We start from the raw sequence: 18,874 nt of genomic DNA on the forward strand, positions 1-18,874 counted from the left end.
CCTGTACAGCTGCAGAAAACAGCGTGCTGTGAAACCACAGTGCTGCCGTGCTTTATTACACGACTGCTGATCACAGGCTCAACACTTGATCCCCTTTATCTCAGACTCAGAGAAACTGTTGTTTAACTTAACAACCTTCACTGAATGAGGCTCCTACTCTCACTTAGCTCAGTTAAGTTTATTAACTGTTTGTTGTTTATTTCACATTGAATGTTAAATGAGTCATTTATATAGTCAGACTTGTAAGCCTTTTTCACACATCTAGTAGCACCGTGCATGTAAGTGTGTGTGAGTAGATCCACACTGGATATACGTTGGTCTTAGTTGTGTCATATTCCGTGGTGGAGTTGGCCACAGTTTACAAAGGCCGCCCTGACACTCCCACTGCACCCTCTGCCAACCAGGAGGAGGACTGTCACTGCCGAGCCAGGCGTCCTCTCTCTTCAGCGTCTCCCAGCAGAGTCGCATTCATCATTGGCTTGTTGCAGCTGAAGGAGAAAAGGAGAAAGGTAAGGACCTGTCAACACTTCTTTATTACACATGCTCTCACACAGTGTAGCTTTATGAGGAGGAAGCCTGGACAGAGTAGCTGTCCATTAGATTGCCAGCTACTCTTCCTTTCCTGGACTTCTCTGTTCTGCCCATCTCTGCTCAGGATAGTGGTTGTTGTTTCATTTACTACTTAATCTGCGATATGCATGCATCTTGTCTAAAATGCGATGTTACCACAGCGTCAGTTTGGTTTGGCCAAAACTGACCGGCCATCAGGACAACAAGAAGCTAAATATACTGCAGAAGTCATACATCAAACTCTGTGATTATGGGTCAGAGAGTTGAGGTCCTCAGCTTTACTGGAAAGCACCAGCCTCCCTGTGTGTTTCTTGGCATGTTTAAGTTACGCTGTCAGTTATGTCTGTTCCCTGAAATAACTTCTAATTACTGTATCCACTGTACAGCAACACAATAAATTGGAAACGATGGAAAAGGTGTGTGCCGGACAGTTTTTAAGATCGTCATGGATCGCATGGAAGAAAAGTGCAGTTTTCAGATGCAGTCACCAATTATCTTTGAACAAGAGATGACAGTGAAAGTTCTGCTCGGTCACTGCAGTTATTTTTGACATCAGCTGCTCGTTGGTTTTTGACAGAGGAAAGATCGGATCTGGTAAAATATTACCTGGTTTGACGAGCAGGAGATACAAAGCAGTGTATTTGTAAAGGCTGCGTTGCAAACAGAGCTCTTTCACTGATGTCTTTGTACCTTTACCTGTGCTAGCTGTGGCTGGTTGAGCAGGTCTGTAGAAACATTGGTTTAAAATGTCAGGTTACCCTGAGCCAACATGTCATCACTCTGGGCAGACAAGATGAATCTATGAACTCTAACCCCTTCATTGTCCGAACACAACCCTATCGCATTATGTTACTTCACTGGGATGTTTTCCACTCTTCAGATCTTCAGGTCAGTCCCTAATCAGAGCACTAATCAAGTTCATGTAACTGTAACACAAATCTAGAAAAGGCACAAAACGTGCTGTTACGTAGAAAGAAGCAATAACTGAGCAGAGAAGAAGCAAAATGTGAAACAGCATCTGTGAAATCTCAAGTAACTGGAAAACCTGACATAAATATTGAGAATTTCATTTACCAAACATTCTTTAGTGAAATCAAAAGTGTACTGCTCATCTTTTAAACAGGAGGCATTTAATCCGACAAGATTAAATCCAGATGTGAAGTTCTCATCACAGAGAACCTCACATCTGGATCTATATTTCTTTTTGTCTGTTACTGCATATAAGTGTTACATGACAATAAACAGGGATAATCAGGCTGCAGTTCCAACGGAACAAAATGTATTTGAAGGATCAGTCCCTGATCTACCTGTGAAACCGCAGGAAATACGTTTTGGACAGTGTTCAGAATATAGAGATAAATTAATGCCAGGATGTAGCCGACGGCATGAGGTCAAAACCGAAGCGGCCTAGCAGAACTACAGGCTGTAAATAAAAGATGGACACTGCTTTGGGGTCTTACAAAGAGAAAACTTCTTCTCTAAACAATAAGAGACAATCGATATATTTCAACTGTCAGAGTTTTATATTGGTTTTGTGAGTAATATTCATGTTCGGGCACATTAACGTTTCTGTTGGGTTTTGATTACACTCATAAAGTGTCATTATCATCTGTTAAAGCCTGCATCGAGTGTTTGTCGTATTACTGAGCTGTTAGCATGCACGAGTAGAAGGCTAGCTTTTTATGTGTGAAACTGGCTTCCATTCGTTATCATCAGTTTATTTCAATTTAAGAACATCTTGCAAGTTTCTTGTATTGAAGCAGGTGTAAAATTCACTTTTTTTAGGCTTGTCTCCAATTTTCTCTACAAGGTCATGAAGAGGAAGTGGAGTTGCTTGTCCAGATCAGCTCTGGTGAAGCACACGTACCCTCTTTCTTCTTTTTGATAAGGCTCGTACTTATTCTGCTGACCCTGAATCCACCCCTAGTTATTCTGCGCTAGGTACTGGGAGCTTCCCATGATGCACTGCCTCTTCTTCACTCTCTGTGTTTATATACTCCACTTTGCATTTAATCATTAGTTCTTTTCCACAGCGTGTCTTTAGTCCTGTCTCCCTCCCCTCACCACCATCAGGTCACGGCAGATGGCCCCGCCCCTCGCTGAGCCTGTTTCTGTTGGAGGTTTCTTCCTGTTAAGTTTTCCTTCCTACTGTAGGCAGGTACTCGCTCATAGGGAGAGATCGAATTGTTGGAGTTTTCTCTGTATTGCCCTCTTACAGCACAAAGTGCCTTCAGGGACTGTTGTTGCGATTTGGTGCTATAAACAGTGGAATGAATTGAACTGAATTAATGTCGAGCAGCGTGATGAGAAAGAAATGTAGGAGCTCTTTAACATCAGGAAACACTTTCCTGTTGAGTCTGTGGGCACAATCCCCATGTGTCAAGTCACAATTATTCTAAAAATGATATTTAGTTTGTCAAACATGCGCCCACCTTTTAGTAAAATAGACAGTAAAGCTGCTTTAGGGCACGAGTATCTTCTGTTTGATACGTTGCCTCAGAGAGTCACGTGCCGTCTTTGGAGAATACTTTTTGTAAGACGCAGTGGCATTAATTAAATGATGTGACACATTTATTGTTTGTTAAGCTTTCAGAGGAAATGAGTTACAAGTAGGTAAAGTGTGTGTAGAATGCAGGCGTCAGCATTTGAAAGCATTTTCTAAAGCGGATACAATGTGTCTAACTTCACGGCTAAAATAATACCGTTCCAGATTTATCCACTCAAAATGTATTGGAAAAAAAAATCATATTATTTTAACTGAGAAAGCTATAGTGTACTTGAACAGGTTGGGATCCAGTAGCAGTGCTGCTCTCCGCAGTCATCATATTACATGGACCAGTGAAAGGCGCTGAGCAATCCCAGCAACATTTATGCACCAGGAATGTTCTGGGATGCTGAAGCCAGCGGAGGCTGCTCGTGTGGTTGGTAAACTGCACTTCTGGTTTGCTAGAAGAAGAGTGAGGTTTTGGAGGAATTCAGGTTCAGTACACACCTCTCCATGTCTACTGACTGATGTGTGGAAAAGAAGAAGCGAGGAATGGTGGATGCAAAGAGAAGAAGCAAAAAGAGTGTCTGTGTGGTTTTTTCCTGACCTGGTAAAGATAAAAACAGTGAACGGTTATGAATGATCTCCACTGGTGTGTTGTTTCCCTCTTTTACTGTTGATGTTCTGTCTTTGGATGTCTTACATCTGTATCTTTTACTTTCTTTTATCCTTTTCCACCTCAGCCATTTAAAGTTGGGTTAAAAGTCCGCCTACTCTCTAAAGGAATCCAGCTGCTATAACGAAAGAGCTGTTTAGGATTTGTACTTGGACAAATACTCTCAGACAGTCAGCCCATGTTTAATATGAGCATCTGCCATTAGAGCAGCATGAAGACAGAAATGGGGAAACAGCATAACTTTAAATTTCACATCAAATCAATTGAATTGCGTCTTTACGTAATTTGTACATGGTTATAATTACTTGTATTTTAAAGTGTTGATCAGGAGTGTGTACGAATCAAGTTCTGTTCTGAGTCTTAGCCGGTCCCATCCAGTCTGACTTATTGCTCTCAGCTTGGGACTCAGCTTCACTCCAGAAAAGAGGACAGGTTGAGCAGATCTGTGCAGGCAGGCAGTGCCTACTTTTGAATCCAGCAGCCATTCATGTGGTGGAGCTAGTTCAGATACGCTGTTATCTAACTGGACAGAGGCTGCTCAGGGAACAGTCGCAAAGCTTCCCTCTTAGCTTAAATTAGAATTTGCAAAGTCATGGAAAAACTCAAGCATCCCAGTTATGGCAGCGTTCGTGCGATGCAAACATTTATCATTTAGGTGAATTAGCCCACTCTGTAGACCAATCGTTCCCATGTGTCATATAAGAGATGTTTGAATTCAGTGCCCATGTGCCAAACACTTCCACTCGCTATAGTAGGAAAAGCACAGGCACAGCTAATAACCTTAATTAGGGCACTGTGCCATTTAGTTGTACAAATAAGCCATTTCACTGAGCTCACAGGCTCATGTCTGAAGAAGAAAGGGTTAGTTGTACCAAAAATGTTAGTGTCTTGAAAAATACTTGCCAGTGTTAGCAACGATTGCCTGCTTTTATGTGAAACCCACAGCTTATGCAGGTTTGTTTGGTTCTTCTCATTAAAGTGGGAATGTTGTCTCTTTTATGGTCGAGCAGGATGATTTAGAAGGCCGGTGGCTTAATCCCCGGCTCCTCCTGTTGCTCATGATGTGTCCGTCGGAGTGTGAGTGTCAGCAGTGAGAGTGCAGAGGTACAGATGAAAGCATTGTATGAGTGTGTGTGGGGGACTGGGTGAATGAGACTTGTAGTAGAAAGTGTTGTGAGTGCTCAAATTGAATAGAAAAGCGCTATATCCTCCTGAGAACCGAGGGAACGAGAATCTTCCCATTGAACTTTTTTGTGATTTCCTTCCTCTCTGGACGTTGTGGAGGCCACCCAAGCAAATGAGATATCTGTGGAAGGCCCTGCATGTCCTTTATTTAGTAGATCAGGACGTAGGAGGGTAGCTCAGAGGACACAAATGAATACGCTGGTTCTCGATAAAGAGACTTTCATAATAGGAAGCTAAATAACACTTTGGTACTGAGGCTGGTGAATTGTTCAGAAATGTGTAGAAGCCATGATGCACAGTCCAGCTGTAGTTTTATTGAAGGATGTAGGTATGAATATACATCTGTGTGCATATGTGTGTGTGTGTGTGTTTGTGGTTCTGAAAAGAAAGATTTGTACAACAGATGCTTAGTATTCACACATAAGGATGAAACATCCACACAAAGGATACTTTATACTTTCAACATGTTAGCAGTTAGCAAAGGGGGCTAGCAGCAGCCTGACATGAGGCTAAAAGCAGCAACTATTCCGGCGCATGTGGTGCACTAACACTGTAATTAGCACACGCTTCTGCACAGGCTGCACTGCAGCCTTCAAAGAGGCAGGACTCATTTCTACTATTACAGCCACTGCCTCCACATTAATCACAGTTTTCCATCTTTACCCAGGATGCTATACAACTGAACAGGCTTACACATTCATAATACAGCTGTGAGACTTTGGCTCAATTAAATATGTGTTTGCATTCAAACCATCAGTTCCAGTTTTATCAGCACATTCACAGAAAATATAATTGCTGCAGTTAAAATTACCAGGACTCAATATCTAATATTACAATAAACAATATAACTACAAGTATAATGCACACATAGCTCAGTCTGTAGCTTCAGTCTGATATTTCTGCCCCTGGGGTACCTGTGGATCTCCAGACTTGCTGAATGAGTTGAGCTGTCAGGGATGCATGTGCTGAGAGCATGACCTAGTGACAGCTGAGGTCAGATGAAGCTCTCATTTGGACAGATAAACTAGCCTCACTCTGTAGACCTTTTTCATATTTTTGCACATCAGCATGGGGAAAGCAGAGGTATAATAGAGATGACTTATTCCCATTAAGTGTCTCCATTAAGCCTCATGAGACATGACAGTGAATTAACATGCACTAAATGGAATGTAGCTAACATTACTGTAGTTTTTTCTCCCTGTGAAAGTTCTATTGAATTATAGTAAATATTAAAGTTAATATTGAATAGTTTAACATTTTAATGTAACATTGTGTCTTTTCCTTTCCTTAAGTAAAGATTCGGTGTTTGCTTACAGCTGTGCACTCACATGATTCCATGACATAAAAAGTGATAGCGAGGTAACTCTCCCACCTTGACATACAGCGGACAGTGAGAAGACCTGAATAATTATATTTGGGCCTTTAAATGATCAACATGGTCAATTATTCAATTGCGCATGTTTTTTCTTTATTAACGTGGCCTGATAATGTTGCACTGATTGGAAATGTTGCAGAAAATAAAAGCTGCTCACTGTATAGTGGGTGAAAAGTATAAGCACCCTTCAAAGCTTCAGTCAATTCAGAGTCAGTATCTGTGAAAGCCACGATACATTTCCCATTGTTCTTTTTACTATTCAGGGTGCAAAATCCCAGTTAAGACCAGTGTTGAATTTTTACATTTTTACTTATGTCTGCTTATGCAGCTTAATTATCACAATAAAAAGAACATTAGCATCTCAGATTAGCAATTTTTCTACCATTCAGATCAGTCAGAAGCTAGCTACCAGCTGGTCTACTAGACAAAATGAGCAAACAAGCTATAAAGCTAACCAACTTTAATCTAAACTATACAGTAATAAAATCTGGCACTTTCAGTCGCACTGCTATGGGCAACAAACACAAATAAGAGCTGCCTCCTAAAAAAATCTGCTGGAGTATTTTTAAAAGTAATGATATAGTAATTTCTTGCTGGAAAAGTACAACATATGGTATGTTTTTACCCCAGGACCTGGTATGTTGTCATTTGTTGTCCAACAAAATAAAGACTTTCCATGACATATTGTCCCAAAACCTGGTTCAGTCACCCGTGTAAACAAAAACAAGAATGGACAAGAAGGCATTATTATTCTGGAAGAGATCCTCCCCAACACGATAGAAACGTTTCATGGTCGTTAACAATAATGATTCAGAACAACCTTTATCGATCTTCAGTGACTCTGCAAGTGGCAACAGACCCAAACTACACAGAGATGTTTGCCTGCATCTCATATGTGGCTCGAGGACTCACGAGTGATAAAAACAGCACCCAGCTCATCTTTTCAGTGGCTCTTAATTCACTTTAAAGCAGAAACTGGGATTCATTCTAAAACTCAGAACACACCCATGATGAACCCATGCTCCTAAACACACAGAGGCCTTTTATAGTAAACATAGAGTTTGCCCATTTCAAGCCTGTAGCAAACTTACTACCCATGTTACCTACATATAACTTATATGGCGTTTAAATGTCCATTTAATTTAAATTTATTCACCAGTTTGATCTTGTAGAGAGGAATATGTAAGCAGTAATACAAAAAAGTTACTTAATAACAATTCTTAGTGATTCCTGTCAAGGTTTTGCACACACTGCCTATTCTTTCGGTGTTTCTGGTTTAAAAATATTTCGGAGAACAAGCATTACAGGGAGAGGACCATGTCAAAGAAAGGTTGTGGTGGCTGTACTCTCTGCAGCCCACGGATCCTCCCCTGTCTTTAAAGCCTGTGCCAGCACAGCGCAGCCTTCTCTGCCATGCCTGTGTTTCTGCTCACGTTGTTATTTTCTCTGGGCCTGCCTTGTGGTCGGTGGAGCCATGTTTGTGCTGCCGAATGAAAACAGGGAAAGCTCCATCATGTGTTGCATGGTATGGCATGAAATAAAAAACTCACAAAAGAATTTTACAACACAGAGGAGGAGGAGGAGGAGGTGAGAGGAGAGGGGACAGAGGAGAGGGAGAGACAGAGATGTAGTCATTTCACAAGACACTCTGGACTCATTCTCACATCATATATCACATGCAGTATGTACCAGCTGCATATTACAACACAGTGTGTCCACTGGACGTGGGCTGAGTCCTTGCATACATGTTTTAGTGCTCAGTGTCTGTTGTTCAGGACAGAGTTCCTCTGGTAGCATGATGTAGCTCTAGCTGAAAACACACACAAAGCCAGTACGTAATGACTGTAATAACACTGAAGCATTTAAAGCAGTTATATCTTGCTCTAGCTGACCTCCAGCTCTTTGACTTCTCGTTCATGCTGTACTGACTACACACTGAGCTTGGTGACAGCAGTGAAACATTTGGTTACATGCAGGTGAAAGCGAATATGAAACAGAGTTTTTCAGCTTAGTGACAAGTTACTCCTTAAAGGCAGGCTAAATGTGCTCCAGGGCTGCAGGGTAACTGCTCACTGGGGAGCTCCCCAAGGTGGCTTAATTGCAGCCAGCTGATGGCTGGAATAGCAGCAGCTAGCAACAGCTGCAACAACATGATGGAGTGTGTCAGAATGGAAGTGTTGTACTTTTTGTTTGTCGTGAGTTTCGTGATGACAGTGGGGTAAAAAAGGAAAGGTTTCTTTCACAAGAGTTCTGCTGGCTTCAGCTGGTCTGAGGGGGGACGGCTAACCTACACATCTCCCTGGTGCACTATGTGTGGCACAGAAAGGGCAAAGTGCTGACGATGAAGCTATTCACGTACACTGATTTACTTTGAAGTAGCAAGTTGAGATAAAAATGTGTGTATTTACGTTTCATTTTGAGAAAAATGGTGTTGTTTTTGTGCTGTCTTGAGTGCAGGGAGCCAGTTTAGCACGTATTAGCGAGCCATATTGTTTCAGCACATGCAGAATATGGTTTCAATCACTTAGAAATGATAACTTGCACTGATTAACTGTTAAAACCCACGTAGTGTTTCACAGAGTGGTGAGCTCCTCCCTATCTGTACTTCTGAAACACAGCTAATGACCTGTTGCCAATCATAAAAAGAGACCAAATCAATGCTCTGAGAGCTTTGATAGTTTCTAGTTCCTGGGCTGGGAAATCCCTCTATGAGTTATGACAATGATGAGCAGGTTCATGGTTTGAAAATCTCTTTAAGCCATAGGCTCCTTAGCTACACAGGAAGTCTCATTTCCTCCTCGTGTTTCCACCACATCTGAGAAACTGTGAACAATATTCAAACTGATAACAGAGTGAAAAACAGCATCAATGACTGTCATATGTTTTCACACAGGAAGGAACAATGTGACAGTCAGAGTCATTGTGTCCTTATTGTGTTTGATGTGGCAGAAATGGAAAAGGAGAAAGCAGGGGTGTTATGGCCAAACCACCAGTGATTGGCTGACTGATTTATGAGTCTTTATTTCTGCTTCTGTGTGTAACTGCATTGAATTACAGAGCAAACACAGAGTTATTCTTGCTGGCTTTCATTCTCAGCTCATTTGCATATGCCCACTCTGGTTCCCACAACTCAATTATTTTCTGACTATAACTTTATATCTAAATAAATATGTATCCACGGATCGAATGGACCTGCTTTGTGTGAATCCTGGGAAGTCCAGGGAATTCAGTAAAGATCCGCCCACCTAATTTCTTTTTTATTTGAAGTTATTAAAGATGTTGTACAATCATTCCACTCTGGAACAAGAACAAGAAGAGCCCCAAAATCCACATCCATGGTGCGTGTATATAAACGTGTGACCATAACTGTGCATGCAAAGACTTTTCTATGTAAGGAAATTCTGCACGTTCCACACACAAACATGTGCATTTAACTGCTGCAGCATTTTGCCGTGCAGTTGTTTACTTCTTATTTTTACTTCTCATAACTCAGCACCTCAGGGAAGCTCATTTACTCCTGTAACTGCTGTCTGATTGCGTCAGAAATCAAAAGTGTCGAGGAACGTTTTAGCACTGATGGCTCAGCTCACAGCTCTGTGCCGTACAGCGTGCTCGTAGAGCTAATACCTCAGCAGGTTTTGGGGGCGTGGTCATAGTTTAGGCCATAATTTAATGGTAATCTGTTCATAGGTGTGAAAGAATGTTTGCCTAATCGTTACGATAAGAAGCTTTCTTTTTGTTTTTATGTAGGTTGGGCTGGCCTGCGGTGCACTGTTCTCCTACAGAGCCATGTTGCTGTGGTCAGTATGGAGTGTAATTTTACTACTGACGACAGTGGATGCTGCAGAGGAGGAAGATGTGAGAGCAGGTACTGATGACATGCACCTTTGGATGAAAGCAGATCATAAAACTGATCTGTTAAGTCTCCTGAGTGTAATGGCTTCTCTTTAATGACCGTGTATATATCTTTATGTGCACAGGCTGCAGCACGGCTGTCAATGACCTGGTATACATCATTGATGGCTCATGGAGCGTTGGCGTCTCGGACTTTGACACTGCCAAGCAGTGGCTCATCAACATCACCAGCCAGTTTGATATCAGTTCCCACTACACACAGGTAATGCTGCATGCTGTGCATAATGAGAATGATTTGAACAACCTCCAATTTCCTTTCAGATTTACTGCAGTTTTCCTCACTCGAGTTATTTGGTGCATTACACACAACAGAGATCCACTCAGATAAGTTTTGTTGTGTCACCTGTAGGTGGCTGTGATACAATACAGTGACACACCTCGGCTGGAGATTCCTCTTGGGAAACACCAGGGAGTAGCAGAGCTCATCAAGGCCATACGGAGCATCAGCTACCTGGGAGGAAACACACAGGCAGGACCTTTTCTCCTTAAATGTCCTAATTTGCAGAAGAACATATAAAATCATGTATCGTGGGGATGTGTTTAGAATAAACAGATGCAGCAGCATCGACATGTATGTAACACATGCCGATATTTGTATTTCTTGACTTATTCGGTGACTGAATAGAAATGAGCTAACCTGAGGTGAAGGAGAAACTCACAGAGGGGTTGGCAAGTAGCTTTAGCTGCTGCAGGTTGCTTTGGTGTCAATGGGGGAAATCCAAAAAGCGCTTTGTGATTGCTGCAGTCGCCTTAGTTTGCATGGAAGATGCAAACACCTGCTTGCAAACCAGCAACACAAACAGCAGTTTGTCTCCAAACTCTTTGTTACCAACATTTTTCACTTTGAAGGGAAAGTTTCATACTATTTCCGATCGTGGCTCAAAGAGTTGGCAGTTCGTCTTGTAATCGGAAGGTTGCCGGTTCCAGCCCCGGCTCGGACAGTCTCGGTCGTTGTGTCCTTGGGCAAGACACTTCACCTACTGCCTACTGGTGATGGCCAGAGGGGCCGATGGTGCCATATGGCAGCCTCACTTCTGTCAGTCTGTCCCAGAACAGCTGTGGCTACAACTGTAGCTGCCTCCACCAGTGTGTGAATGTAAGAGTGAATGAATAGTGGAACTGTAAAGGGCTTTGAGGGCCCCGAAAAGCGCTATATAAATGCAATCCATTATTATTATTATTATTTCTGTCTTGATGCATTCTCAATCATCCAGGAAAGTAAATCTCAGTCAGCTGAGACTTGGATGAGAGACGAAACGTTTCTCCCACAAAACGCTACGTCCAGATGAACAGAATCAACTTTTGGAGGTTCATATTTCTGCTTCATGTTGCACTCTTCACAGTTCCACACACCCTGAGTGTGTACTTGGCGAGTGGTTACACATCTAACATATTAACCAACCAGACAAACTTACTAGTAACAAAAGCAGTTATGTTTTTCCTGCAGTCACTGTGAAATGAGCTGCAAATAAATGTATTTGCAGCCAAATACACCAGATGACAGCCAGCAGCCCTGACAACCACCTTACCAACTGGTTGGAAATGCACACTTTTCCCTGGTTAATGACCAGACTTTAGGCCTTCATGACTGAGGTACAGCAATTCATTTCACAGTGACTGCTAGCAACTCCCAGTACCCACTCACAACCCACTGGGGAATATTTTTCCCTGTTGATTGATGGTTTCCAGGTGGACACCAGCTGTTCTGTCGGGCTATGTGACAGGGGGCATCACATTATTAATATCCCATTAAATAATCATCATAAAATACAAACATATAACTAGATAATAGATAACTGTCTACTTGTGTATCGGTTAGCACAGGGGAAATGTGATGTGCTAAAACTGTATTGTGATGAACTGTGATTCTTGTGCATTTGTATGTCCACAGTGATAATACTGTGTGACACATGTGCGTTAACTTTGTGTGTTAGGACCATTGCATTTCTACTGTAACTGAATCCCCTCCCTACTCAAAGCCGTCCTACTTCTTCTGTACGATCCTTACGACACGCTCAGTCAGTGCAGTTGTGAGGCAGCCGTCTCCACACACTTGACCTTTGCTTATTGCATGAGCGAAAGGGCAGGCGTTTCTCAGTGCTGCACTGTTTCCATAAGCAGTGAAGCTTTGCTGCCAATGTTATTTTGTTATTACATGTTACACGTTATCATAGCTACGCTGTGAACTTGATCAGTTTTTGTTTTTGCAAACTAATTTAGTAGTTTTAGGAAACAGAACAGAGTATCTCTGCTGTCCAGCTTGTGTGTTATGAAGTATTTTGCAAAACTATGTCTTTAAAGAAGCTTCCCCAACATTGTGCACAGGACATGTAAGCAGAATATTAAGACTTGACATAAATAAAAGGATTAGTAATTTAGATCATTTATATGTAAATAGTAGGGGTGCAACGATACACAAAATTCACGGTTCGGTTCGGTTCGATACTTTGGTGTCACGGTTCGATATTTTTTCGATACAAAAAAATGTTCATGCTTTTTTAATTTGTCATTTATTAAAATTATAAATATATATTTTAACTCAAAGGTACAGTTTTGAAATTTAATGTTGCTGAAACAACAAAGGGATAAAATAATAAATATATCTGATGGAGAAATCACTCATCTTTGGAAAAGAGAGTTTATTACAGAGAAATGGCTCTTTCCAAAATAAAAGCTATACTATACGCTTCTTCTGGGATATATTCTCAGCAGCATATTAAACATATCAGGTCCCCATAAGGAGAATCCTGTGCTAACAGCTGTCTAAATGACTCGGGTAAAGTTTGTAGCATGTGTGCTTGTTGTTTTTGTCTGCTTCCAGTTGTCTTTGCACTAGGATGATGTCGGCGTAAATGTGCAGTCATATTCGTTGTGTTCCCACTAGTGCTGTCAGCGTAAATCTGAAATGACGTTAACGGCAAATCTCCGTTAACGAGCTACCGCGGATCGCCCCATGCGTGGGGCTGGATGGTGTCAACACGTTAGCAAACAAACTGCGCTAACGCACTAGTTCCCACCCATGTAATTGAGCATTGCGTGGCACATCCAACATACTGTTTTACTTTTGTCCATGAGCACTTACCTTCAGGGTCATACGTCACATGAAAACCAAAATAGTTCCAAAGGCCAGATCTGAATGAGGGTGGGGGAGGTTCAATTTGCCATGTTGCAACGAGCTTAGCTTCTGTCTTGCTAGCTTGCGCTGCGCTCGACAGTGCAGCCTAGGCGGAGTAGTCGAACGCAGATCCACTGAGCGCTCAACACAGACAGCATCGCCAGAAGAAAAGTTGATAAAATAAATGAAAAATTTTGTATTGTTCGATACATATGCGTACCGAACCGAAAGCACTGTATCGAACGGTTCAATATTGATACGAGTATCGTTGCACCCCTAGTAAATAGATATAGGAATATAAACAATTACGCAGAAAAAAACTGCAAAAGTTATAAGCAACACTGCTTGGTTGTAATAGCAGAGTGGAGAGGGAAGGAATGAAACTTTTGACTCCACTGGAAGCGAAGTTAAACAAAGCATATCAAAAATTATGAAACAATCGGTGGGAAAATGGGTAAAGGATAAATTATTACACAGGTGGCCAGCTCCTACAAACTATTCATGTCAAAGCATAGTGAAGGAACAAAACAGACTTTACTCCTATGATGCAACCTTTAAAGCGTCACATAAAAGCAGACTGCACATTTAGGCATGTTCACTGGTGCCACTTGCCAACACTGCATCTGCAGCAGGATGACCACACAACACGGCCACAAGCATGGTCACCAAACAGACTTGCACATGCATCCCTGTAAATTCTGCAGCTGTAATACTCAACTTTTGCATTTCCAAAGACCTCTGTTAAAATGTCTATGCTTGACTGGGAATGGCTAGTGGTTTCATTGAGTAGTCTTTAACATGTTCACTTGGCAGATCAGTCAGGGACACAAATAACCTTTGGGGTTGTGTAAGGTCTGGTGTCTGGTGTAAAATTATTTTTTTTAATTCACTTCTTTTTGTAGACTGGCAGGGCCATCAAGTTTGCAGTGGACCACGTGTTTGCCTCCTCCCAGCGGGGCAATCTGGTCAAGAACCGCATCGCTGTGGTGGTTACAGATGGCAAGTCACAGGATGATGTGGTGAGTGGTCCTTTGCCTCATGGGTAAAACCACGTCAGTGTTTTTGGGTGGCCTTTAATAACAGAGGCAACATAAAAGAAGTATCAACATGGAAAGAAACTTCGGCATAGAAAAGCCACACTGTGAGGTTTTAATACTCTAGCTAACCAGTACTTACCCCCTAACCCTAACTGTAACCGAGACCCTAGCACTTCTTCCCCAGACCTGGGAAAACAATTTAAACCAAAAGATAACCTTTTATATCTGTAGGTTGACGCCAGCATGGAGGCTCGAGCACAGAGTATTACTGTATTTGCTGTGGGAGTTGGCACTGAGATCACCACTTCAGAGCTGATCTCCATTGCCAATAAACCTTCATCTACCTATGTCCTGTATGCTGAAGATTACACCACCATTGATCGTATTCGAGACTCCATGGAGCAGAAGCTTTGTGAAGGTCAGAAAACTCAAGTGTATCTACAAAAGCACAAATTAGAGTGTTGCCAAATATCATATAGCTGAATGACCACTTGACTGAATGAATCACCCTGGTGCTTCCAGAGTCTGTTTGTCCCACACGAATCCCAGTGGCATCCCGTGATGAGAAAGGCTTCGAGCTGATGGTGGGCATGAACATTCAGACCAAGGCAAAGAAGATCCCTGGCTCTTTAGTTTCTGAGACTGCCTATGCCCTTGCTGCCTCCACAGACATTACTGAGAACACCAGGTAACATGCTATCGCTATCATTACATTCATTCTAAACAGCTTTTGGGCTTTGGTCGACAGCTATTTACATTTTTCATTCTTAATCTTTAAACTAGGGAGATTTTCCCAGAAGGCCTTCCTCCATCGTACGTGTTTGTGTCCACTCTACGTCTGAAAGGGATCTCTAGCAAGCTGTCCTTTGACCTTTGGAGGGTGCTGTCAAAGGATAAGGCGATTCAAGCTGCAGTAACACTGAGCGGAAAAGACAAAACTGTTACCTTCACCACCACCAGTACGACAGAGAAAGAGCAGAAAGCTGTCTTTAAAACAGGCTTTCAGGTTGGTGTTAGGATTGAGTGTCCATAGAGACCAATGATACCCCCTTGGCTTCAGGATAAAGCTACAACAACAAAAACAAGTACCGTATTTTTCAGACCATAAGGCGCATTAAGCGAAACAAAACAGTCAGATAAGTCAAACTTTACTCAACTCATTCTTCTTGCTTCCTCCACTTACGTACCATTGATTCATTAATGTTGAATCCTCTGCAGCTGCTCTATTCCAATGTTGTTGCAGTACATTAATGACTAACCTCGTATTGTGGATGGATTATCTCAGTTGTTCTCCTGACTGAAGTTTGGTCCGTTTATAGCATCCTGCGATTGCATTTGTCCCTAACCATCAGGAACCCTCACGTTAACTTTTATCGAGGGGAAAAGTGTTAGCATTCATCCTCCAGCTTCACTGTGCTAATGTTATGCTAACATAGCTGTGTCGCTAGCGATCATATTGCACATCATTATATACCAGCTAGCCAAACTTCAGTAACCCTACAAACGTCACTGCTGTTTAGTTTTCTGTCTTCATTTATGTTGGAAGTGGTAGCAGAGCTGTACGTTTGAATTTTTGCAGAAATCTCTCATTCAGAACATGCTATATCATGCTTAAGTGGAAACTAGCGAGCTAGCCTCCTGCTAACTTCTAATTCTGTTAAATTTAATAAATTCTGTTTTCATGGATGCCTGGATGTTAAACTTAATTGTTACACCTGGTAAAGCAGCAGCAGCAAAAAGAATTTAGACAGTTTTTAACAGCCAGTGATGCCGCAGTGATCATTTGACTTTGGGACCTGAAGTTAACAGTTTAGGACCTAGATTTCTCCGCGGTAGCCGTAATGCTCCAACAATCCATCAAGTGGTGAGGCTAGTTTACCAAACTCCTACTAAAACATTTGTCAAATTTTTGAGCGCTGTGTACCACATAAAATCGGTTCGTTGGTAAGCACAACCAGAATTCATACATAAGGCGCACTGTCGATTTTTGAGAAAATTAAAGGATTTTAACTCATTCACTGCCAGCCATTGGCAGTGAATGAGTTAAACCCATTGACTCATTCACTGCAATTGATGGCTATAGACGTCAATGGCAGTGAATGAGTTAAGTGTGCCTTATAGTGCGGAAAATACGGTACAGTTTTATTCTTTATGTTTTGATTTTAGAGATGCAAACTCAACCAGTTTCTCTAACCATACCGAAGCTAAAAATAAACCATAGGATTTTATGTAAAAGAAGACTAACAGCTGTACTGTTCATCTGGCCACTGAGTTTGACAGATTGAATAAAAAGAATAGCTTTTCCATGTTGCATATACAGTGAATATTTTAAAGTAGTAGTTTACCTTGATTTGGTTCAGAAAAAGTAAAAGTAAATCAGTACCTCAGTACATAAAACGTAATAAAACAACACTTATTGCAATAACAGCGTCTCCACTCTGCTCTCTAGAAGTAAAACATTTGTTGATGCTGCTTTAATAAGTGTGGCTAAAGCAGCAGACTGAACTAGAATTGGTATTAATATATATATATATATATATATATATAAAAAACACCCAGCACGCCCCTGCGGGCGGTTTATCCTTAAAGCTCGGGTCCTCTACCAGAGGCCTGGGAGCTTGAGGGTCCTGCGCAGTATCTTAGCTGTTCCCAGGACTGCGCTCTTCTGGACAGAGATCTCCGATGTTGTTCCTGGGATCTGCTGGAGCCACTCGCCTAGCTTGGGAGTCACCGCACCTAGTGCTCCGATTACCACGGGGACCACCGTTACCTTCACCCTCCACATCCTCTCGAGCTCTTCTCTGAGCCCTTGGTATTTCTCCAGCTTCTCGTGTTCCTTCTTCCTGATATTGCTGTCATTCGGAACCGCTACATCGATCACTACGGCCGTCTTCTTCTGTTTGTCTACCACCACTATGTCCGGTTGGTTAGCCACCACCATTTTGTCCACTTGGTTATGGCGTTCCATGTATGCCTTGCCTGCTAGCATCTTGCACCCTGCTGTTATGTGCTGGATTGTCTCTGGGGCATCTTTACACAGCCTGCACCTGGGGTCTTGCCTGGTGTGATAGACCCCAGCCTCTATGGATCTTGTACTCAGAGCTTGTTCTTGTGCTGCCATGATTAGTGCCTCTGTGCTGTCTTTCAGTCCAGCTTTGTCCAGCCACTGGTAGGATTTCTGGATATCAGCCACCTCCTCTATCTGCCGGTGGTACATACCATGCAGGGGCCTGTCCTTCCATGATGGTTCCTCGTCTCCCTCCTCTTTCTTGGGTTTCTGCTGCCTGAGGTATTCACTGAGCACTCGGTCAGTTGGGGCCATCTTCCCAATGTATTCTTGGATGTTCCTTGTCTCATCCTGGACTGTGGTGCTGACACTCACCAGTCCCCGGCCCCCTTCCTTCCGCTTAGCGTACAGCCTCAGGGTGCTGGACTTGGGGTGAAACCCTCCATGCATGGTAAGGAGCTTTCTTGTCTTTATGTCAGTGGCTTCTATCTCCTCCTTTGGCCAGCCTATTACCCCAGCAGGGTACCTGATCACGGGCAGGGCGTACGTGTTGATGGCCCGGATCTTGTTCTTACCATTCAGCTGACTCCTCAGGACTTGCCTGACCCTCTGCAGGTACTTGGTGGTTGCAGCTTTTCTAGCGGCCTCTTCATGGCTCCCATTCGCCTGCGGGATCCCCAGGTACTTGTAACTGTCCTCTATGTCTGCAATGACCCGAGATTATATATATATATATATATATATATATATATATATATATATATATATATATGAGTAAGTGTCATAAAATGATTAATCTGAATGTGAGAAACATAAACATCTAAGCAGGATGTAAGAAGTGTAGTTTGCTGTACTGCCTTGAAAGGACTCATTGTGCTATTAGAGCATCTCCACCTACCTCAGCTTTCTCTTCATATTAGTGAATGAGTCTTGGCAGCTATTTAAACATCACTCCACATTTACTTCAGTGGAACCAGAGAAGATGCAATGTGATGCCAGGAGAAGCCCAAAGAAATTGTTTCCTACTCTAAACCACTGTATTTTCCTGGTGGAAACCATTTATTGGATGTGTAGAACTTGGAGCGCATGTCTCTATTTCCGAGGCAGTTCTGGGTAATAATCGCCAGGTTCAGTCTAAGAAGCACCCACCACCCTCCGTCTTTAGACGCAATGTTCAATGTGTAGGCCTGAACAGGGTTGTAATTATATTGAATTTGTGTTTGCATATGTTTGATTTGGTTTGATGTGGCACGAGCTAGGAGCTTGTGATTTGTCCTTTCAAAAGTGACTCTCAGCCCCAATGGAACAATCGCTGCTCTGTCTCTCTCTCTGCCTATGGCCTGAAAAGTCCTTGGTCTTAGTACCTGGTGTGTCAGAACTATTTGCAGAGCATTTAGGGAACACACGTTTTTGGTCTTGCCCACAAAATTATATTTAATGAAATGCATGAACACAGTTAAGGCTGGCAACAGAAACAGAAGACTGACTGAAAGAAGAACTGTAAGGTTA

The 18,874-nt window shown here is 42.3% G+C and overlaps 1 protein-coding gene across 1 annotated transcript in view; it reads left to right on the forward strand.

Moving 5' to 3' along the window:
• The first annotated feature begins 9,567 nt into the window (after window positions 1-9,567).
• LOC146701142 (uncharacterized) overlaps window positions 9,568-18,874 on the forward strand; it is a 67,806-nt gene continuing 58,499 nt past the window's right edge. Inside the window, exons 1-9 of the mRNA XM_085469300.1 lie at window positions 9,568-9,629; window positions 9,785-9,926; window positions 10,042-10,159; window positions 10,272-10,408; window positions 10,556-10,675; window positions 14,224-14,340; window positions 14,590-14,776; window positions 14,881-15,046; window positions 15,142-15,364. Coding sequence (XP_085325426.1) covers window positions 9,568-9,629; window positions 9,785-9,926; window positions 10,042-10,159; window positions 10,272-10,408; window positions 10,556-10,675; window positions 14,224-14,340; window positions 14,590-14,776; window positions 14,881-15,046; window positions 15,142-15,364 — 1,272 coding nt within the window. The remainder of the gene's footprint in view (window positions 9,630-9,784; window positions 9,927-10,041; window positions 10,160-10,271; window positions 10,409-10,555; window positions 10,676-14,223; window positions 14,341-14,589; window positions 14,777-14,880; window positions 15,047-15,141; window positions 15,365-18,874) is intronic.

Source organism: Copadichromis virginalis, linkage group LG9 (genome assembly GCF_057382275.1).
Source record: "Copadichromis virginalis isolate Kocher_CV1m ecotype Utaka linkage group LG9, C_Virginalis_male_GT1.1, whole genome shotgun sequence".
Classification (NCBI taxonomy): Eukaryota; Metazoa; Chordata; class Actinopteri; order Cichliformes; family Cichlidae; genus Copadichromis; species Copadichromis virginalis.